Source organism: Chinchilla lanigera, unplaced genomic scaffold, assembly GCF_000276665.1.
Source record: "Chinchilla lanigera isolate Chin_1 unplaced genomic scaffold, ChiLan1.0 scaffold00064, whole genome shotgun sequence".
NCBI lineage: Eukaryota > Metazoa > Chordata > Mammalia > Rodentia > Chinchillidae > Chinchilla > Chinchilla lanigera.
Genome location: NW_004955465.1, coordinates 2742759 through 2766564, shown reverse-complemented (window position 1 = coordinate 2766564; position 23806 = coordinate 2742759). Strand labels below are relative to the sequence as shown.

Sequence of the window (23806 nt, the reverse complement as noted above, 5' to 3'; positions counted from 1 at the left end):
GAGAGTCTAACCTACCTGAGGCCAGAAAGTGAATGAAATAAGAAAAAGGGCATAAGAGTGTTTCAGAAACAATGGGGTTACCCATAAGTAGCACTATGGATCAAATAATATACAAGGAAATAGCAGATGTGGAACACAATCCCATTTTCATTCTGCTTGGAAGCTTTAGTACATATGCAGCAACACCCAGAAATGGATCCATCACACAACGGGCCATGGGAACATCCATTTAATGACTTATTTCATGCTGTGCCCTCCCCAGAGTCACCTGAGAAGTTATTTCCCAAGACCATTTTGTGGTCAGAATCAACAGTCATGTTTTCTCTTTCTAATGGACACCTGGTTGTTATAGTTTTTTCCCACTGAAACTCGTGTTGAATTCTGGTTGCGAATGAAGCAGTCCTGGGTCACAAGGTTTTAAGAGACTAATATCTTTCTCAAGCAACTGCATTAGTTCTCCCAGGAACGTACTAGCCCTTTACAGAGCTGATTGATATAAAGTGCCTGGTCCCCTTGGTCCGCTCTCTCCTGCATACTATGCTCACCATTCTTACACATGCTCCTGCCATGCAGTGCCACCTACATGTACGTTACACATGAGGCCAAAACCAGGTGCATTTGGAGCTTCCTTGCCTCCAGAACAGTGAGCTGAATACCTTTTATCTTTGTATACTGCCTAGTCTCAGGTATTCTGTTATAGCAACAGAAAATGGATGACTATTCTGATCTAGAATAGGAAATAACCACAGTAGTTAATAGTTTAATAAATTGGACTCAAGAGTTCAGTGATTTGATATGAAATGATTGCTTTTAAGATTATGACTCAAAGATATTGCACATGTGCTTTGGGAAGTGTAATAGTAAAGATACATTGAAGCCAGGCATCGTTGTGCATGCCTCTAATCCTAACATTCTGGGAGGCTGAGACTGGAAAAACCAAATTCTAGGCCAGTTGAGCAACTTAGTGACTTAGCAAGACTCTCTCAAAATAAAAAATAAATTTTTTAAAAGGCTAAGAATGCAATTCAATGCAAAGGCCTTGAGTTCAATCCCAATACAAAAACCAACAAGCAAACAAACATCGATGTGTTATTATCACTAGGGAGAAATAGGCACAGAGAACCTATATTATTTCTTGTACCTATATATAAATCTATGATTGTTTAAAAATAAAAGTTGAATTAAAAGTGAATAAAGGAAAGCTATAGTAGACGCTATATATGTGTTCATGTAAGGACTATACAGGAAGAAAACTCTTTTTGGTCTTGCCTCCAGTAAAGGACAGAATGCATGAAGCATCTAAAAATTAGAGAAAACAGTTAATGGGATAGGATCACAGTCCAGGTGTGGCACTGTTGTGAATGAGTTCTATAGTCTTGGTCAAGTTGAATAAACTCCTTAAACCTCTCCCTTTCTTTCTTCTTTCCCTTTCTCTACCAGGAATTGAACTCAGGACCTGTTGCTCACCAGGCAGGTGCTGTGCCATATCCCAGCCCAAACCTCACTTCCTTCATCAAGATGATCAGTTTGTAAAGATGAGGCATTCTTAGCTCTACGATTGATGCTAGTCCTATGCTTATGTCTCCAGGAAGCAACACGGAAGATGAATGAGTACTCTTTGTCAGCAATCACCACTGAGATCATTACCAACAAAGAATAGAAACAATCTGTAAATACCACATTCACTGAAAACCAGAGTCAATGTGGGTATTTTAAGCATGTGTTGGAAATAGATTTTTACACTCTTGTCCTTTTGCCTGGAAAACAGGACTTAGAGAAAAACAAATGTATTAAGTTTTTCCAGAGCTGCCATAAAAAGAAATGTAGAGTCTGATTTTTTCCCAGTGAGCCTGGCAAGTGTTTCCAACCCCGACTTTCCACATTTGGGTGTCATCAGCTCCTAAACCCTCCCACTACCCATTCTTTCCGCTCTAGTCCAGTGATGGCGAACCTTTTAGAGACGAGTGCCCACGCTGCAACCCCACACCCACTTGTGTATCAGAAAGTGCCAACATTAAGATTAAAACTGAATACTGAGGTTTTAGTTTATAAAAAACAACTGTATATTAGCATCTTTTGCCTTAAAAGAGAAACAAATAACACACATGTCATAGGTTCACTACCACTGCTCTAGTCTAATTATTAACACTTTAAGGCAAGGGCAATTTCAAGTTCAAAACTTTGTATCAATCTTTACCTATTAAGGAAACCCTAGTTCTTGTCATGCATGCTCCTTATCATTTAACCCTGCACATCTCTGTCCACTTTTCTCCTGCTTTTTCTCTCTCTGATGCTTCGGTTCTTGCCATCCTGTTTGAGGTGTCCCCTTCAAACCAGGCACCCCCACAGAATGGAAGCTCAGAATGCTACCTGAGTTAGGAATAGAGGAAGATGTAACTAATTAAGATAAGGTCCCATTGGACTAGTCTGGGGTGGGGGTCTCTAAGCTGACTTGACTGGTGTCCTTATGAAAAAGAAGAGATAAGGAAGTACAAACACACAGGGAAGATGATGTAAAGAGAGATACACAACGAGGAAGGGAATGCTATGTGATGACAGAGGTAGTGATTAGAGCCATGTGTCCACAAGCCAAGAACTGTGAGCAACACTAGAAGCTAAGAGAAAGCATGGGATAGATCCTTCCCTTGGTCTTCTGAGACAGCGGTTCTGCAAAACCTGAATTTCAGACTTCGATCCTCCAGAACCGTGAGAGAATACTTTTCCATTGATTTAAACCATCTAGTATAAGGGCATGTTGCTAAGGCAGCCCTAGCAAATTAAGCTACTGATCTACTTATGGTACCTTCAGCTTGCCTTGGGCTGGGCTCTTTATTCCTCTTATTAGATACCACTTCCTGTCCTTTCCATCCATCTTTTGAATCTAGTTCAAATCTGCACTTCATTAATCATCCTTTACCAATCTTTATAGGGAAAAGTGAGTTTTCCCTCTAACACTATGTTCAAGCCAGGCCTGGTGGTTCAAACCTGTAATCCCAGCACTCTGGAAAAAGCATCACAAGTTTGAGCCCAGTTTGGGGAACGTGCAACTTGGCAAGATCCTGTCTCAGAAAATGCAAAACCACTGGGGATGTAGCTTAGAGCAAAGGCCCTGTGTTCAGTCTGCAGTTACACAGACCAAACAAAAGAAAAACAAATATTCATGCCATTCCTTAGGCCACATCTTGTTTTTGTTGGTGGCACCTTGTGGTTTGTGCCTTGATTTTTTTTACTCTTTTCACATTGGAACTTGTCTTTTATTCCCTTATCCAGCATGGGGACTGGTCTGTGCCTAGCACTTTATAAATATTAATGAATATTGGCCGTTCATTTGATCTCTTCATCATGGAATAGCAGTATCTTTCTTTAAAGTAAGAACCTTGTATGTACAGCTCCATAAAGCCCATAGCACTAAGTTTCCACCCAAGTTCTCTAAAGAAAGTGATTTTTTAAAACCCACATGCAGCCTCAGCATAGACTACGGAACACTGGGGAGGGAAGGGGATTTTGAGTCTGGTTGTGAGGAGTAACATCTGATCAAAATCCACCCCTAAGTTGGTCTACACTGTACTCTTTAGAGAGTGTGCTGTGCAGGTCTTGGGGCAGAGCCTTCCCTCTCTTGCTTCTCTTATGACCACCTGCTCTTGCTCAAGCTCAGGCCGGTGTCACAGATGAAAAAGATGAAGGCCAATGTTCTTTCAGACAGTATTGGTGAGTGGCAGCTCTACTCACCTGGCTGGCAGCAAGACGGCCCTGGTGGAGTGACTCATGCCATGTGATACTGGCAAAGGGAGGACTCCTGTTCACCAGTGAGATGCCATGCAGTCTCTGGGCAGGGTCCTTCAGGAGGCTGACACTTAGCCAGAGATTCACTTTAAGGGAATGGAGCAAGGAAAGAAAGCAGGAAAGAAGGACTGTAGAAGCTTCTGGAGAACCCTAAACTAGGAGCCGATATTTTCAGTATTTGTCAGTGTCCTGCACTTTTATCAGTACCCTACTTATCAGTACTTATCAGCATCCATTTAAATTCAGTTATCTCCTTAAGGCCAGCCATTCTTAACTCCCTTTTTTTCCATTCCCACAATTTTCACCTGTGCCAGACAATCATTCTCAAATTTCATGGACCCTTACTTTCTATTGATGGGCACTGCACAACTTTTTAAAAAAGAAATTAGAACATAGGTCATTATCATGAGTTTAAATAATTTACCACTACTTTTATACAACTGAACAAATGAAACCCTTATTGTATATAGTATGTGGGCAAGCTTTTCAAAATGGGGGGAGTCAAATGAAGAGACCTAGGTGAGTATTACTGTTATCAAAAAGAGTAGCAGGCTGGATAATGGTCCCCCAAAATATCAACATTCTGATTCCCAACATGTGAATATGGTATCTCTCAGGGCAAAGGGACTTTGCAGCTTCCTATGGCTTGGGTATTGTTTGAGTGTGTTCCTCAAGGGTTCGCATGTTGAGGTTTGGTCCTGTGTGTAGTGATGTTGGGAAGTGGTAAAAGCTTAAAAATGTGGGGCCCAGGAGGAGGAGGTCCCTATATCACTGAGCGTACCCTCAGAAGCAAAAGTCCCTCCCTTGAGAGAAAGAAGTTACAAAAGCCTGAACCCACCTACTGTCCAATGGCTTTCTGGTTTCCTGTTTGGCAATGTGAGCTCTTCCTCCCACACACACTCCCACCATCTACCATCGGGCCTTCACCACAGCCAGTGCTTCCGCTGTTTAGATTTCAGCCTCCTAAACAATGAGCTAAATAAACTTGGGAAGGAGAAAGAATCCTGAAATAGCTCAGTGGACCCAGTGTCATCACAAGGGTCCTTCCAGAAGGAAGACTGGACAGGAAAAAACAGGGGGGAATGGTGATATGCAAGCAGAAGCAGAGCTCAAGGCAATGTAGAGGTTGGAGTGATATTCTTTGAAGAAAGATCCAGAAAAAGGAGGCAAACTACAAATGCAAAAGTGAAGAAACAGACTTTCCTCCAGGGCATCTGCCAGTGCCTGGGTTTTATTCCATGAGACCCAATTTGAATTTCTGACCTCCAAAACTATAGCAGAAGAGATGTGTATTGTTTTCAGCTACTGAAATTGCATTAATTTGCTGCAGCAACAATGAGAAACTAATACAGAGACTAACCAAGCTTCTATCTACCTCCAGTGAGTTCACTATTGGTAAGTCTAGTGGAAAGGTCTGTCTCATGTCTTCTTGCACTGACATCATCCTTATATTCACACTTGAACATGAAATACTTCCTCTTTCTTGAAATGTTTTTATGCTTTGACTTCCAAGGACCAAACTGTTCTAGATTTCCACCTACTTTAGTGACACTTCTTTGTTCTTTGTTGAGTCCTCCTCTTCCTCCCAACCATGGAAGGTTGGAACATTCTCAAACTTAGTCCTGGGATATCATGTCTAGCCATGTCAGGTCTCGGGTAACTTTGCTCAATTTAACTTTGAAAGCCATCTTCAGAAGAGAGGCAGCCCAGTTTTACCACCAGCCCAGACATCTTCCCAAGGAATGTCCAGGCTGGAACAGACCCAATGCCCTCTACTACATCCTGGCTTCATTGTCTAATGGGCACCTCACACTAATGTGCCCAGGAGCAAGACTGATTTCTTCACCCATAATCCTCATACCACCCTAACATCTCTATTCATACCCCTACCCTGCATCTTAGGTGAAACCTTACTTCCTCTTTTTTACCCTGCACATGTGGCATTAAGAATATATTATATGTGTGCTGGAGAGGAACAGGGAAGGTCTCCCCAAAATGTTAATTCCCCACTGTACTCAGAATAAAATCCCAACTCCTTACATATCATGGGAAGCATAATCTGGATAGTGGCTCCAGCCTATCCTTCTCCTCCTTACTCATGCTGAACTGGCCACAGTGACTTTCTTCTTGTTTTCTCACGATGCCAGCATTTCCTCTGAAGTCTTTGTACTTGAGACCTTCTTCTGCCAGAACTTCCCAAGGCTGCTTCCCTTACTCTATTCTCATTGCCATAAGAATATCAGTTTATCATATTTCTTGACCACCTGTTATGATTTGGATCCTAAATGTCCACCAAAAGCTCATGTGGTAAAGGTTTGGTCCCAGCTGATGGGGCTGTTGGGAGTCGGAGGAAATGTTAGGAGGCGGGGCCTAGTGAATGAAATTTAGGTCTTTTGGGCTATGTCACTGCAGAGGATTGTGGGACTCCAGCTCCTGTCTTTTTTCTTTGCTCACCTGCCATGTTTTGTCTAGCCATAGGCCCTAAAATGATGGAGACATGTGACCATGAACTGAAACCTTTGAAGTAGTGAACCAAACTAAATTTTTCCTCTCAGAAAATTGACTATTTCAGGTATTTTGTCACAGCTCAGAAAGCTGACTGACACCCCACCCCAATTGCCCTACACCCTATTAAACTTGCTACCTTTCCAGATATTCACAGGCACAGCGCACTCACACATTTACACAAATACTACTCTGTCTCTTTATCCTCATTTATTTTATTTTTAGCACTTTTGTTACCTGGTATCATATTATTCCTTTATTGTACATTTTTTGCTTATTTCATCTGCTAGGATGTATGTATACTGCAAAGAATAAAATTTTTTGGTTAGTATTACTTACTGTCACATCCTTGGCTCTCAGAAGAGAGCTCAGTACATAATAGGTACATAGTAGGTACTTATTAACACTTTCTTATGTTAAATTCAAATGTTGTACCTATTAATTTTTATGTGCATCATCTACACTGTATATAAATATCAGCCTGGGCATGTAATATCTATATGTTACATTTCTTAAGATTAGGAGCCATTTCTCATAATTCTCCCATCATCCCATAGAGACAAAAACAGCACTATGCACAAAATAGTGATATTGTAGAAAGGAAGAATTCTTGATTGTCTTTTTTATTTGACCTCAGTAGTGGAAATCACGCGGGGCCATTCTTTTCAGCTACACACATAGTTACATCAGGCATTCTTATCTCAACACCTGTAAGTTGAATTTTTAAGGTCCATGAGCCTCCCTAAAATTTTACACAAGTTTTGATGGGTGTTTGTGTTTTCCTAGGGAATGGCCTCATAGACTCCCTCAGATTCACAGGATAGCCTATTCTCTAAGTGCGAGGAGGCACTGAACTACTCAGAAATATCCAGGCTACGGGTGGCATACACCCAGAGATAGGGTTAGCCTGAGAGTAAGGGCTCAGGAAAGGGAGGAGGAGGTTGTAACACCAGGACCACAGGCACCAATCCGGGCCGACCTGCCCACGGCGGGTCTTCCTTTCTCCTCCAGACTCCCTGACCTCTACGCAATAGGCCAACAATCTCACCCAAATTTATGAGGAAAGGAAGAGAAACATCTGAGGCTGGTTCCGAATGCTAGTGATAAACCACATCTTGCCTACTCTGACTGAGGGAAGAACCGGAAGATTGAGTTGCCCTCCTTGGGCATCTGGACTCCCAGTATGTCCTGGGGGAGTATGCAAAGACATCCACATTGCCCCCCTATGGCATGTGTGGAGGTCACAACCAGGCCAGAACATAGAGACAGACACCACCCTACCTTGCTCATCCATCATTCATTTAACAGTAATCACATAGCACTGAGGTCGCCATTAGTGTGAACAGTTGTTTCATTAATTCAGCTTTGTGTGTGTTTATATGCATTCCACCACACTCCAGATCACTAGAAGTCAACACTCTTATCAAAGACTGATCACATTAACACACAGATAATGGTGGTTAATAATTATTTTTCAAGTGAATAAACAATGTATTCAGTAATCAAATAGCTGGATTTGGTGCTTTCTCCAACTTCAGGAGCCAACGAGGAGCCTGCTTATCTCTTAGTGGTGGATTGTGCTGAAATGTCTCTTAAAATCAATGGGGCTTTTTAATTCTGAGATTGTGATCATAGATTCGGTGCAGGGCTATGGATCCTGGGTGCGAGTTCTTAAATTTCAAGTTATAATAATTTATATTTAGGCAGTTCTTGGCACTTTATAAACTGCTTCACACATTCTCAGAAATTGTGCACTTACCTTCCCATGCAGAGAGGTTTGAGGAAGAGCTCTGAAGTATTTCTTTGCTGCTGTGGGGCAACCTGAACAATTTAGGTTGATTTCCAGAGAAATAAGTTCCCTGGCTCCCCTCTGGTTAGGATCTGATAGTTTTCTCAGTTACTAAGAGCCTCTTCCTGCTATTTAAATCTGTCTGCTCTGGTTCTATCTTTAGCAAGCATTTAGATAAGACCTGAGGAGTTAATGTTTTCCTGGCAAAACCTGGAGGAATACTTTGCTGTTCTTTCTCTTCTTTTATGAAGACTGGAGAACCGTTAGCTATAAAATAGTCAGGTTGATCTACTTTAACTAAGGCAGTCAGGCCAAATGGGAGCTATTCTTCCCAGAGCAGGCAGCCTGTCCAAGGTGGAGGCAAATATCCATGGGTGTCACTGTTTGTGCTGAACACATAACAAGGGCTGGAAAATGAACACTAGAGATGACAGTTTAGACAAGGCCCTGCTGCAATGATGAGTTTCCAGTGAGTTAGAAGGGTTGAGCCAGGAGGATTCCAAAGACCTGATTAATTAGGAAGCTTTTAGAAGCACACTGTGTCAAAGGGGAGAATGGTATTTCTGAACTTGACAAACACTACTCATAAAACCTGGGACAGCATCTCAAGTGGCAGCAGGGAAAATATTCCAAAGCTAAAACCAGAATAACAAACAGAAGGAGTGTTGTGAGGAGAAAGAACCTTTCAGGACAGCAGTATTTCTGATACCGTGATGGGGAAAAGTGGGTAGGGCAAGAGCCATTCCATTCCTCAGCAGAGCTGGTCCCAACAGCAGCTGTCCAGCCCTACTTTAGCTCTCATGGGGACTCTCCCAGCACTGCGTCAGCTCCCCTGGGTTGTCATGAGGGCGCTGTAAAATGCAGGAAGTGTTAGCACACTGACCCGCTGTGTTAGTTAGCTTTCCATGACTGTAACCAACCCCTGGTATAGACAATGTATGCAGAGAAAACACTTTGGCTCTATGACCAACTGGTCCCATTGCTTACGGGCCCATGGCAAGACAGCATAGCTTGGCAGGGCATATGTAGAGGAGAAAAACCTCTCATATCATGGCCCAGAAGTAAAAATATATGAAGAAGAAGAAGAGGTCTGGGGACCTTCCTTTCCCTTCCAAGGGCACATGCCCAGTGACCCAACTTCCTGTCAGTAGGCCCCACCTCTTGAGGAATTCACCACCCCCTAAACTTTAACACATGAGCCTTTGGGGGACACTTGAGATACAAACTCCATCTCCCAGGAACAGTTGCTTCTGCACGGGTTTACACTAATAGTACTGGTATGTACCTGGCAAGAGTGCTCCTGAGGCAATAGGCCTGGATGCTTTCACAGTGAAGACAGAAAATGTCCAGAGTAAGGGAGACTCTGTGAGAGAGGGCTGAGATGTAGCACAGAGCATTCTCTTCTTTGGAGCAGATACTGAAGGGAAGCATAAGTTTGGACATGACTGCATTAGGGGCTCCCCAGGCTGCTTTTGCTGACACTGAGATTTTCCTAGAGGTGGCTCTGTTGGGAGTTTCTTCAATTAAGTTAAAAGAAACAGATGCATTTGCATCTGACCCAAGGCAGGCTCTCACTTCCTCTAGTTCTCAGTACCCCACCTCCTTTGATTCTTGCCTATTCTCTCTAAGGGATTTGAAGTGCCTGTTCCCCAAAGGACAATGGGCAGGGTCACCAGCACCCAACCCTTCCCGGTTGTGAAGGCACAGAAAGACGTAAGGATCTCCACTGTACACTATCCACCTTGCTAATTAGTGCGTGGATGTGGTGTACGCTATCCAGCTCTCTGCTTCCAAAATGATCAACAACCCATATGGCTGTTTATTTAGCAAGGTCACAAATATTGGGTATTGCCACCATCACTATTTGGAGGCAATCCAGTGATACATCAGTGTGAAAATTAGAACCCCTTGGCAAGATGTTTGAATGTGTTTGGGCCCAAATAAAAGGCACTTTTGAGATACTGCCTTTATTTATTATTTTAGTAACATCTAGTCTAGCCAGTTGTTTCAAATCATTTCACTTCCTCAGAGTTTTGACTTAGCATACAGTTGGAGAGTCTGTCTTTTTAAAATGAAAATTCCTGCTTTTCTATATTAATTAACCAAGCAAAATGACATGCTTTGGATTGCCTGGTCTATTGTAAACTAGATTGAACCACAATTTCTGGACTTAATAGTAGCAAAACGCCACAAAGAGTGAATTAGCCTTAAATTACAATCCTGCCTGTCCCGTCTTTGATCTCAGAGCCCCACACAGGTCAGTAACCCTGTCTTAGCTTTTTTTTTTTTTTTTTTTGCATGTGTAAAAAATCAAGAGGATGGTAGTTATCAAAAGAAAGTCGCATAAATTAAATGAGCTCATACCTGAGGAGCAGGCATCGTTTAGTACAATGAGCCATAAAAAAGTCAGGAATGCTTGCTAGGTGGGTGTCTCAGACTAATGTCACCAGGGAGTCAGGAAGACAAGAAAAGGCTGGTAGGAAGGGCTTCTGAGAGGTGGGGCTTATTTAATACATAGGTTCTGGCCTTGAACACTAAATGAGATCAGAACTGTGGTGTATTAGTCAATAATTGGTATCTCATGGGGCAGATATTTAACTGAAAGTAAGTTCCCCCCAGCAGTCTTATCCTGGGATACATGGAGGTTACAGTGTTAGTAGACTGAGTTTCTTTTCCAAATTGGCCATTATGAGTTTTAAGACAACAGGAAGGGTTCTGGGGCAGAAGAAAGTCTACGAGTGACCTTGGACCCTTGATATGCTATGCGTAGTGATTCCCCCAATTTTAAAAAGTCATTTGCTTTCCAGAAGTGAGACTACTTTATAAACTCCTAACGAGTGAGGAAACACCTTTGTCAGTATTGAGAAATTGAGGTAGGATTTTGAACAATCACTTTGTCCACAAAGCATCCGAGATTCAGGCTTAGTCCTCCAGTGGGGCCCCAGACACGTTGCTCCACTCCTGCATGTCTGGGCCACTGTTGCTGCCCCTCTAGTTCTAGTGGCCTGAACATCACAGAACAGATGCCATTTGCTACTGCATTTCCCTGAAAATAAGATCTAAGTGGAAAATAAGTCCTAGCTTGTCATTACCATGGTGACGGCCAGTGTCCTGCAGAAGATTTTACCTCATTATTCTCTTGCTTGGTGGATATGCTGTAAACCAAGTAAGGCAAGGATAGGGGCTGGCATTTTTGATCTTAATTTTCAGTGCTGATTATTTCCCTGATAGGTCTTATTTTCAGGGAAATGCGGCGTTTAACCCCTCAAGAACACATGGATGAATAAAAATAAAAACCAAAGCAATATACTCATGGAAATATGTAAATAAGCATCCCATTTGTGATACTCAATACCAATGAAGAAATAGTTACGGAGCTGCTGCTGGGGTGGATTTTCTTGAATGTTTGCTTTACTCAGTTCCTATATAGGAATTTCATTGTGTCCTTGATAATTGTAGAAGTGGCTTGCCTTTCAAGACTGAAGCTACCCAAAAGTTCCTGGCCTCCTGATTTTTTACTCACTTCCTAAGTGAGGTAATAGTCTTAGCTGGCCTTACCTCTGCTCTTGGAGGATGGCCTGTCAGTACAGTACCGGTTTGCACCGACTTCCTACCCTCAGCAAGCTCTTTAAACAAGCAGTGATTGGCCGAGGGGTCAGGAGTGAAGTGGATGTTGCGGGTGGCGGGAGGTTGGGGTTTTCTGTACTGAGGCTGTTGGTGCTCTGCGTCCAGTGAATTTCCCCTTCACTCACCACTGAATGATTCAGCCACGCTGGCAAAATGCCATCTAGAAGCTTGGGGTAAACAAGCTCGCGATCATAGAGAAATATGGTCCAGAACATCAGAAATACAAACTGGAAAATAAAACACAAAAACAGGACCATTAAGTTTGTTTTCAACCAGAATTCTCTAAGACAATCAAGGAAACACGGCAAAACAAAAGCAGATACCTGTTTTAGTGTCTTAGATTCATTTACATCATGGGACTGTAGAAGGAAGGGGAAGATGATGTTTATTGTAGCTCTAGCTACTCTCTCCGGGGATATCTCCCTGCTCCGAATTTTGCATTCATCCATTCTTATACTCCATGGATGTTCTGTCAGAACCTCTGTCCCTGTGTGAAAAGTCAGTGCCCAGCCTGTGGGGAGGTGGGTTTTAATCTTATGATCTTCCTATCTTCTGAAATTTCATAGGCTTAATTCCTAACTTTAAAGAAGTGAATGAGCTTCATTGTTAGTTTGAAAAACTTAATCTTTGCAAGACTTCAGGGATGGAGGTGGAGGTCTTCTGCAAAGCAAACCTGGAATACCAGATCTGGTTCTGTCAGGTGAGAACTTGTTAATGTTTGGAGAGGCTCATTTCCCATTTAGTTTTGAAGACCACACGAGACAGGACAATGCTACGTGGATGAAGATAGTGATTCTAATCCTAGGCCCTGCTGGGCAGCAAGCAGGTTTGATCTCAGTTTGTTTCCATTCCAGCCAGTGAAGGGAGACGTAAACGATGGCGTGGGAACATGGATAGCAGCAGTAAGCATCCTGTCCCTTATACACGTCCTGCTTTTCCCTGCTATCTGTTCATTCAGCACAATGAATGAGGCACCTACTAAGTGCCTTGATTGCCTTTTTCATGTGCTGACTTTGGAAGTCTCATACCTTTTACTTATTTTATTTTCTTATTTGATGTTTTCCATTTGTAGAGGTAACATAAACTTATTCTAACAAGAGAAACAAATAAGCCCTCTCCCGCCCCCAGCTCGTCATTCTCATCACTCAGTTGTCAGGTGTTCCTCATTATCCACGGGGGACAGGTCCCCAAGGAGACCAAATGCAGAGATGCCCAATCTCTTGTATAAAGTGGCCTAGCATTTGCGTATAACCTGTGCACGTTCTCCTGCAGTTTAAACTGTCCTACAGTTACTTTCACTAGCTGATACAATGCACATGTTATTTAAAGAGGTGTTTAAAATATGTTGACTTTTAAATTTTTTATTATGGTGGTTTTACTTTGTGTATTTGAATATTTTGCACCCACGGTTGGTTGTATTAATGGCCATGAAACCCGCAGATATGAAGGGACAACTGCTTTATTAAGAAGGGTCCTTCAAACTTCCCCCTTTGGAAGTAGTAAGGGCCGTGCCCCAAGCCTTCCCTAAGATACAAAACTGAATGATAAAGCTGATCAGTAATGTAGCCCATTTCCTGGCGACGCTGGACAACAAGGTGCAGTGCTCAGACCGAACATTTAGCAAATCTGGTTACAATAATGGATTCCCAGGCAGTCTCGCTCCCCAGGAGAGCTGGCCGTCCATTTGTACATGTCTATTAGAGGAGACACAACATCTTGGTAACTTACTGTGCAGACAGGAAAAGCCAGGGTGGCAAAAAGCAGGTCTCTGAGTGCCGTGATGAACTTAATGTCTTTCTTCCTTTTGATTCTTTTCAGCACATCATCCAGGCAGGCGACCCCGAAGTAAACAGCCTGCAAGAGCTAAGTTCATTACAACAAATGAGGGCACTTTCATTTGCTTTAATGAATACATTCTTCACTGATGTAAAACCCCATCCCTCTGGGAGCAATGTTGATTGGAGAAGGAGGGGTCTGTGGGGTTGTTCTGGTGGAGAGCCAACTCAAAGCCCAGGCTTCCAGCTCATTGGGCCCTGCCCTTGCTCGCAAAAACCTATTGAGGAAATTCGTTTAGGGGATAATAATGTGTACAGTATTAAGTGTAATGGACTTGAGCTAAAATGGAAACAAAATAGTCAGCTAAAAAGGAGGATAGAATTAGATAAAAGATACCTTGACTACACAGAAGTGGGAAAAACCAAATAGCTGAAACCCAACAGCTAGGTACAAGGGTGGAAATGGTCAGGTGGCTTCCTAAGGAAGAAAACTAAGAAAAAGGCCCAGGGCTGAATTCTGACTAGGAAAGTCAGGCTAGGGGGTAAGAGCTCCAGCAAAGACCAGTGCACTAACACGAGAAGTCCAAAGGACCGAGCAGATGAGCCGTGAGCTCTGGTAAGCAGCCTAGTGCTACGAGGTTCCCGAGGCAAAGCCAAAGGGAAGCAGAGTCTTTTTCAAAGAAGTACAGGTTAAGTGGCCCTTATCAAAATGTTTGGACCAGCAGTATTTCAGATTTTGTACTTTTACAGATTTTGAAATATTTTCATATGCACAACTAAACATCTTAGGGCTGGGACACAAGTCTGGGCACAAAATTCATTTATGTTCAAGTGCTGTGGTTCTCATACAAATCGCTGGAAGGTAATTTGTACAATATTTTTAAACAATGTTGTGCAGGAAACTGAGTTTCGTGGTGTGGAATTTTCCACTCAGGCATCACACTGGTGCTCAAAAAGTTTTGGATTTTGAAGCATTTCAAATGTCAGACTTTTGGATTTGGATGCACAGCCTGAAATATGGCTTGGAAGGAAAACTTTTGCTCCATCTTAAGGTTTTTTTTCATCCCTTGGCTTCTAATTTAAGGCCCAAGGGGCCACTGCTATATAAAGTTTGGGTTGGTTTTGAGTTATGCTCACATCAAGACCCATCCTAATTGTTGAAAAGTAGGTGAGGGGCAGCCTGGACGCTGCTCTCAGGCAGGAAGTTCTGAACCTGAGAGGTGAGGAGGTGATTGATTGTGTTGGCTGTTGGGAAACAATGTCTAAGGTCTGAACTCCAGGAAGATCTCGTGGAGTTGACCTCAAGATGCCCCTGGCCGGAGGGGTAAGTGGGAGAGGATATGGACTTGGATGCAGCCAATACACCAGCTGGGTTCCCAGATCCCCAGCACCCAGACCACTTGCACCCACCCTGGACGATGGAGTCAGAATCTCAGGAAAAGTGTACAAGAGGTGATTTTCTAACAAGCTCTTCAGCTGACCCCATGTAGGCTAAAGTTCTAGGACCAGTGTATTAGACATAATTTTATCATTCAAAATCCTTCCTGACTACTCAAAACTCTAATGACCAGCTGACTCATCACGTGTCATGCCAGGCACTGGATGGAGCTTGTAATCCTCATTACAACATTAGGAAGTACACCCCGCCATCCCCAACTTACAGACAAGGAAACTGAGGCAGAGAGACATTAACAAACTTGCCTTACATTGGATGGCTTCAGAGTTTGGTTCTTGAGCCAGACTTTAGAAAGAGAATCACCAGATTTCTAAGGACAACTGACATGTCAGAAGAGAGATAATATGTCCAGGTGGAAGCATTAAAAACAACTTTAAAAAAATACTGATGCTTGATCTCTGGCCCTAGAGGGACTGCTGTAATGGTTCTAGGGTACAGAGTAGGCTTTGCGGTTTTTAAAAATCTTTTTCAAGGATTCTAAATTTGGGCAGCTAATGTTGAGAAGCACCTGCTTACAGGGACTTCCACCTGGAATTCATGTCAGACACTCTCCGGAGAGGTTGGGCCAACGAGTCCCAGGGAGTTGAGTCTGCATAGGGGTTGAGATTGCCAGGGACAGTGGTAGGGGGGAAATGCTCTTCCCCAAGGAGTTGCCAAGGTAGCAGAGAGTGCCCCGGTGGTAGAAATCAGAGCTGGACAAGAACCTCATGATACCTAAGAGGGAGGAAGCCTGTCTCCAGGAGACAGTGTGTGGGAGGGGCTGGGTGACGCTTTTAAATGTCATGCAGGGCTTGCCACTCCACTACATAACGGTGGTGATTTTGACATCCAGCCCCTGAGGGCTTCAGGATTTGGACTAGAAGTCCTTTGCACAAGGACGCTAGAGGAGGGTGTGTCCTGCTCCTCCCTCCCCTGCCCAGGCAGCTCACATCTCACCCCTGCTTTCCCTGCCAGCTGCTCGGGCCACAGCAGGTCACTGTTGCAGTCAGGGCAAGCAGGCACGGGGCCTGGGCCCCAGGCAGAGAGGCCTCTGTTGTTCCATGACCACAGCAATTAATCACACACTGAGCATCTGCCAGGTCTTCCCTTTTCAGGGGAGAGGCTGCCCCATCGGCATGTGAAGTCCACGTGACCCGCTGTCCTTATGCCAGAGCTTCTTACAGTCATTGTGAGTCAAGCTCGTGCTTTCTGTTGCTCTTCCCAGGCACAGAATGTGGAAAGCAGATTAGGGGAAAGACCGCATTACTCAGCTCCTCCGGGATTTCTCCACCAATAACGCTTGGCTCCCCGCTGCAGACTTGCCAATCACTGCTCCCCTCCACCCCTTGGCACGCCGCGCTATTGTCTCGCAGGCACATGCCACCTTCACATGCCAACTGTGTGGAAGGCAGCCTCTCTGCCACTGAGCTCACCCCGCACTGGCATGTCATCATCCAAGGACTCTTCGGGGAACCTCCACGTCGGCACTGAGGAGGGAGCTGCTAGGATTTTGCCAGGAGAAAGACATAGACAAGGTCTGGGGCAAAAAGGAGCCATAGAGCAGTCTTGGGGGTTAAGGGTTGGGGGAGAAGCCATGGACTTCAAGAGGAGGCTGCTTTTGGGTGGTGGGAGAAAGGTGAGGTCAAGGACAAGTGTGGACTAGATCAACCGAATGAACAATGACTGCTCTTTCTCCAAGGACGGTCCTGTGCCATGTGTATGAAAGATGTGCCGAAGGAACGGTCCAGGGAGGAAAGGTCAGCTGCTGAGGGCTCAGTTGTGCTCCCCCAACAAATTTACATAGTGAAGTCCTAATATGTAATCGAGCCTTGCAAGAGATACAGTTCATTAATACGGGTAGGTTCTAAGGCAAAAGGACTTTCATCCTTATAATAAGAGATTAGGGCACAGCCACACACAGAGGGCAGACCACATGAGGACACAGGGACACGTTATCACCTGTAAGCCAAGGAGAAAAGAACCAGCCCTGGTGGCCGCTTGTTCTCAGATCCCAGCCTCAGATCTCCAAGACAGTAGATTTTGCTTGTTGAGCCACCCGTCTCTGTTATGGCAACCCTAGCAAACTACACAGTAGCATTAAAATAGAATAGCAACAACTAGTCTTCTCCTAAGAATCTTGTAACAAAATTACCGTCATTTCCATTTCTGAACTATTTTGGGTGCCCAGGAGAGCAGACTTCCCAGTGTCGCCTTGTTCCGAGTGTACTTGGATTCGTCCTCTCTGCGGGTTTGCTCCCCATTCTGCCCCACTGTGGGATTCTCTGCCCCACGGTGGGATTCATTGCTGTTTCCTGAACCGCTGCTGTTCTAAATTTGCTAGCTGCCTTTCGCTCCTGTTGCTAGCCGACAAACTCACTGCCAGGGACAGCTGAATTTATATTTTTTATAATTAATGCAGTTTAAGAAACTGTAGCTAAGGGATATTTAGTTTTTATATTCCCGTGTCTTCACAAATCCCCCCAAACCTTAAAATCATAGAAATTTAGCCTTTCTAAGTCATTGACTTTATTACCTTATCTTAATGCCAGAACCCTCATAAACTACCCCAGGAAATGAGAATTTCTTCTATTAAAAAAATTATTCCAGAGGGGGAGAGTCCACGAGTTCCCTGAGCAAGACATTACAACTCCTGTTGGGTGAATCAAGTAACCCAGAAGCCCCCAGCTGGGGAGTCTGTGCCTGACTCAGCCAGGCTGGGACTTTCTTCTTCCTCTGCTTCAGAGTGATGCAACCCCTGCAACAATGCTACCCCAGCATGTAAGAGCAAAGAGGGAAAGAACACTGTCACGGTGTGGGGATGTGGCGCTGTCTGGAGTAGACACAGGGAGCTTTCTGCCAGTCTGTCTGTACCGCTGTGTGTTGTGCTGTTCCAGGTACGATTCCTGTGCACTTAGCTGGAGGAAGAACTTGGGGTAAGAGAAGGAGATAAATAACGTGGGAACAGAAACAGTGTGAAGAGCACAATCGGAATTAACAGAGAGGAGTAAAGGGGGTGGGGGCAGGGAGGGGAAAGGAGGAAAGGAAATGAAAAAGGGAATTACAGCGTGTTATGTGCATGGACCAACTCCCCACGAGCAATGGAAACATTATGCACTGCAAACATGTAGTAATAAAAAAAACTTAAAAAAAAGATAATATTATTGTTACGGTTAGGGGGTTTTTGCAAGGAGAACAATATGATACAGGACACGTATTTTATAAGATTATTTATTTATAATAGTCACCCAAAGAATCTCACAATAATGTCCTGCATGAGTTCAGCTGAAGACATACAGTCCATAAAAATGTCTCGTGCAGCCCTCTTTCACGAATCTGTGCTGGGAAGGCCCAAAGGTCAATGGTGGAATCTAGAAAGTCTGTGCCAGAGGGATGAAGGATCTGTGCTAGCAGCATGAAGGATCTACATTGGAGCCGGAAGCAACGCTCAAAATAAGAACCAGAGCTCCCCCAATAAGTGTCATAGCCATTCTCAGCAACAGTGAGGTCCCGAGCTCCTCCGATGATGAAGACAGCTGAGTTCCCATCAGGAGAACCAATGCAGCAAGCTTCTCCAGAAGATTGAGCTGTGCACCTTCTTCCCCTCCAGAGCCAGGAAGCGATGCTCAGAGTGAGGACCAGAGCTCCCCAAAAGTGAACCAAAGCCATTCTCAGCTATAACAAGGTCCAGAGCTCCTGGGAGGATTAAAACAGTCAAGTTCATCAGAAAAGCCAGCATGACAAGCTCTTCCAAGAAAACCAACAGCTCCTTACAGCTTCTATCTGCTTCCACAGGCTTCCAACAGCTTCTACCAGCTCCAAACAGCCTAACTTCTTCTTCTTCTCCAGTTCTGCCTCTTATGCTCCTGGCAACAGTCCTCAGGTGGGCCTCCCACTCGCAGCACCACACTTACTCAGTTCAGCTGGGTGTTATAAGTTGACCACCTGTTGTCAGTCCACTACAATTGTTTAAAACCAGAATAAAAAAGAACATGGTGGGGTAATTCGGAGAAAGGAATAGAAATGTGCAGCTGGTGTTGTGTAGCTGGTGACAATGCTTTGGGACAGTGGCAGGATGTCTTGGGGTAGAGTAGGTCACAGCAGGGCTGGGGTTTCCTTGGCAGTGGCTCAGATCAGGTAGAACCATTTTCCCAACATTGGGTTATTCAGTCGGCATCGTGGGCAGCCGATGAGGACCCCCCAAATTGAAGGAGGCCCCCATAATGCAGGCCAGGACTGGCTCTCAGCTAATATGCTCTTATTAGGAATAAGGAAAAGAAGAGAGAGGAGAAGGAGAGGGAAGAGACAGGAGGTGGAGAAGGGAAGGGGATCTTCTGTGTCCTTGCTGATTACGTGATGAAGGCTGGGTGCCTCCGGAAGCAGCAGTGAGACCACTCTGGCTGGGTGTACAGGGAGCTTCCGGATCCTCTCCAGACTGGAGAGGGCAGAGGGGCAGCTGGAGGAGGGGAGGCTGTGGCAATGGAGCTGCTTAGAACTGGCTGGGAAGTTCTACATGGAACTGGCCCTGCACAGCTGCTCTGGAGTGGGGTCTTTGTACTCAGATCAAGCAGGCACTGGGCACAGCAGCCCCAAGGAGGGCCCAGAACCTTGATGAGGCAGCTTCCCACTGCTGGGCAGGTCTAGGAGGGGTCGCCATTTGTGAGTCTCTTGTCCTGGAAGCTGGGGAGTGAGTGCCTCAGTGCTGGAAACGCACAGTGAGAAGATCCTGGTTCTTCAGCTCTCCACGTGAGTAAACTGAGGCATAGAGAAGTCAGGTCACACAGCAAGTGAGCAGAAGGCTCTGCTTCCAGCCACTCTCTCTGGGCTGTGTGTAAAACGAACACTGTCTGTTGTGTCACCCTATACATTCTAGCCACTCCATTTTGGGAGCTGGCAGTGACTCATCCCATAGTGCTCTTGGCTCTTATCCTTTAAGCCATCTGAGAGCTAAAACAGTGGCCAGAGCACCTTGGTGGGCAAACACAGTCATGTGATTTCTGACTCCATCAGGGATAAGAGTTGCCTCTGTTAATACATTAACCTATGGCAGGAACTAAGGGCTTTCCAACAAGCACTGAAGTGAGTTCTAGGATACAGATGGGCCCCCATCTTCTCGCTGCATAGGGGCTGCCCTGGAGTTTGAACCAATGGAGTCTTCAGGACTTCTCTTGCCCTAGCCCTGAGTCATGATCCCTGAGTTGGAGGACGAGGAGGTCGGAGCTGCTTGAACCATGAACCATGGGAGGCAGAGCAAAGGGAAAAGTCACACCTCTGTGGCCAAAGCGAGGATGGGGGCAGTGAGGGGAGAGAGGGTCCCAGAATCTCCCCTGGAGATCCCAGTTATGCGGCACCAACTCTAACAGTGTTTAAGCAGGAAGTTTATTTTTAACAAGGAGAAACCTCAGCAAAACCAGTGAACTCTGCATACCGGGCTGCTGCAGTTGACCATCCTCCTGACCTCCTATGGCTCACATTCCCTGGTGCAGGAGGAGGAAGACCCTGGAGGGCTCAGCCTGCAGGGCTACGCCAACATGAGCACCCCGGGGGTGCCCTGGTCTCCACACCATTTCTGGGGCTCCCTCATGGTATAGGACTCTGTCCTCTATTGACTGTACTTCCTGAGCACCTCAGGCCTGAGAGCATCCAACTTGACAGGGAGGACAGGGGCCTGGCAGAGTTCTCTTCTAACTGGGCAACGGAGGATAATGCATGAAAGTGGCAAATGACTCTTTCCGGGATCCGTCCCTCACCAACTTGGTGCTCAGGGAGGAGACAGGTGTCCCATGAGTCACCCTCCCCACTGCACCGTCTCTATCAACGCTCCCATCTCCTACATCTCCTCTCTCCACCCACTGACGGTGCAGTGTGTTTCCCGCCTGACAGGTGGGTTCCTCGCGGCCACGCTGTGGTTAGGTACTATTTTCATTTCCATTTAACAGAGTGGAAATGAAAGACACGAACAAGTGTCAAGCCCAGGTCACAGAGGGGTGGGGTGGAACCGAGAGTCACGGCCAGCGCTCAGGGCTGCAGACACCTGGCTGTACTGCTTCTTCCTCCCGCCAGAGAATCAGAGCCAGCGTACTCTCTCACGAGACTCCTCCCTCTCTCCTGACACTTCTCCGTGGGTGGCTCTGTACCTCTGCCACCAGCCCTGCAGCTGTGCCCTTCCGTTTTCTCTTTGACCCCTTGAGGTTTTGGGGAGGGGGATGGGGCAAGACTCAGAATGAGCCCTAAGTTGAGCTTTGCTTCTCAAAAATGGGACATAACTGGTGAGGTGTGGTGGTGCACACCTATAGCACCAGCCCCGTCTGGGAGGCTGAGGCAGGAGGATCATAAGTTTGAGCCCAGCCTACACAACTTAGTGACTTAGCAAAATTCTGTCTCAAAGAAAATTAAATGTATATGTTAAAAAGGGCTGGGAATTTAGCTCTGTGAAAGCCCTGTGTTCAATCCCCAGTACCACACACACAAAAGGAACATAACTTATAATCAGGCAATTAGAAATCAAAGCTGTTTAACAGGAGATATATCAACTTCCTGATAAGCAAGGTTGGATACTAACATCACCAAGCCAAGGTAAATGAAACAAAAGAAGTTACATAAACACTTGAGTGTTATAACAAGTTATAAAGCCTCTATGATTTGATCAGAGAAACCATCAACTAATTAATCATTAGTTAACATAAGTCAGTAAAAAACACGAGTCCATGAGACCTCAAGAGCTAGAAATTTTAAAGTTCCAAATTTTACCTAAAGTAACATATTTGAAATCTGTCCTTAAATTGATCCTCTGAAATACACTCTGCCCATCTTTGCCAGGTGGGAAATGACTCATCAATGACACTTTTCAGAAATGACCACAGAACAGTCCCTTTCTCTTCGTGTACAAGGGCAGAAGTCAGCAGAGGTTTATTGCTCAGGAATGCAGGAATAGCTAAGGTCAAGCCAAGTCATCAGGTCACATGACCAGGCTTTCATTACCGAGTGTCCTGAGCCCCCTGCATGGAAAATACAATGTAGCATTGTAAACTGGTAGGGTTGGCAAGGACCTGGGAGGAGAAACTTCTGTTTTTGAGCCAGGCTCTGACTGGAAGGTTAGCAGGGAGAAAGAGTTACAAAACAATACTATCCATAAACGAGCAGGTACTAAGAAGGGTTCTAAAAAGTCAGAGAAAGGAAAACAAACTTGGCCTGAAGTTCCTCAGCAGAGACTTTTAGGAGGAGAGGAGGATTTCAGGTGGTCCGCAGCTAAATTGTCTACCCCTGAGCTGCATCCCCAATTTCAGGTGGTCTGTGAAGGAGACACAGCTCAGCCTTTTTCTGAGCGTCGTGAGAATAGGGCAGAGAAGTGGAGGCAGGAAGCCTACAGAACAGTACTGGGGAGACACGGTTCTTTGTGCAAGACCAGTCAGCCTTCTGGGGAGAGAGCAACCAGAGGGCTAGGTCAGCGTGAGTTCCAAAATCAGGAGTTTTGGATTGGTTCCATAAAGCAGGAGGGAACCGAAGTTTCTTGATCAGAAGACTGCATTTCTTAAAAAGGCCACTTTTTTTTTTTTTTTTAAGAACAAAATAAAACACCAAGTTTTGGAAGATGAATCTGAGTGGTGCGTGGATGGGCTGGATAGGGAGGGCACAGAAAAGAGCTGATATGCTGACCCTGGAGTGTGAGAGGCACTTGCAATTGGGCCAGAAGGAAAAGTTGGACCCGATCAGAGGAAGAACTGGTGAGGTGAGGAGGCTGATTAGCCATGGAGCCACAAAATGAGATTAACCCCAGGATATGGTAGTGTTTGAAACGCTTGGGCATCTGAGTGAGCTCAAATAGGTCAGATTTTGAGAGTAGGTGACAAATCTGTTCTTAGCCCTAGCTGTGTAAGACTGAACATCCATACTGGAATCTGGGTTTGCTTAAGGACATTGTTTCTGAGTTAGACATCCTTTAGCTGATCCTTTTTAAATACAAAACCAATAAATTATGGTACTCTGACAGTTCCACAAAAGTATCTTTTGTTTTGTTTTCTGTGAATTGTATTTATAAAATTTTAGGATTAAAACAAGCAGTCACCTTGGTATTTTTCAATATACTAGGGCTGTGTTCGGAGCTCAGTCTTTTCAGGCCCGAAGCAAGAGGCCAGAAAACGGCCAGTAAAGAGGAGGAAGCACCTTCTTTTTAATTTAAACACTCTCCACTCTGCTTCCCAAGCATCTGAGAGTCAGCATTTCTGACCATGCATACCCTCTGCTTGCCACCCGGGGATTCTGATTCCAAAGGGTTGAAACATTCTGTCCAGTTTCTGAAGCCAGGTGTTTATATGACCTCCTATATTTTAGTAGAAAACCTCAAACACTAATTCTCAACCCCAAAGGATGGGCCATTTTTAGCTTTTAATTTTTTGAAACATATTCCCCAAATCCTTTTTAAAATCTATTTTTCTCTCCCATTCACTCTTCATAGACCAGTAACTTTGGTCAGCCAGGTTAGCGAGATAAGAAAGGATTGAGTTATCAGATTGGTTTTTAAGAGTTAAAAATGTGTATTTGCTATTATTCTGCTGGGTGATTTGTCCTTTCAGATGGTACTTGAGCCTATAAAAAATTGAAGTGGGGGCTGAACATGGCAAAATGTGTTTGCTTTTCTTAGATAAATCTGTTAGTCTGTGTGTGCTGTAAAATGGCATTATTCCTCCATTGGAAATCACACTTCCTACACAACATACGCCACTCTGCCTTCTCTTCACAGACTTTCCTAGGCAAGGTTCAAAATCCCTCCTGTATTTGTAGTCAATTCCATGGTGAAACCCTCTATTGGGCTCCAAGATAATTCTTTTTAAAAAACCGTATAACATTTATCCAGCCCAAAAATGTAGCCACAGATAGCTTCTTCTTCTTCTTCTT

The 23806-nt window shown here is 44.7% G+C and overlaps 1 protein-coding gene across 5 annotated transcripts in view; it reads right to left on the bottom strand.

Moving 5' to 3' along the window:
• Adtrp (androgen-dependent TFPI-regulating protein) overlaps positions 1-23806 on the bottom strand; it is a 102198-nt gene that overhangs the window by 56804 nt on the left and 21588 nt on the right. For all 5 annotated transcript variants that reach the window (XM_005398823.2, XM_013521869.1, XM_013521868.1 and 2 more), the window contains exons 3-4: positions 13433-13567; positions 11830-11931 (exon numbers count right to left, since the gene is read on the bottom strand). In XM_005398823.2, the coding sequence (XP_005398880.1) occupies positions 11830-11931; positions 13433-13567 (237 nt within the window). The remainder of the gene's footprint in view (positions 1-11829; positions 11932-13432; positions 13568-23806) is intronic.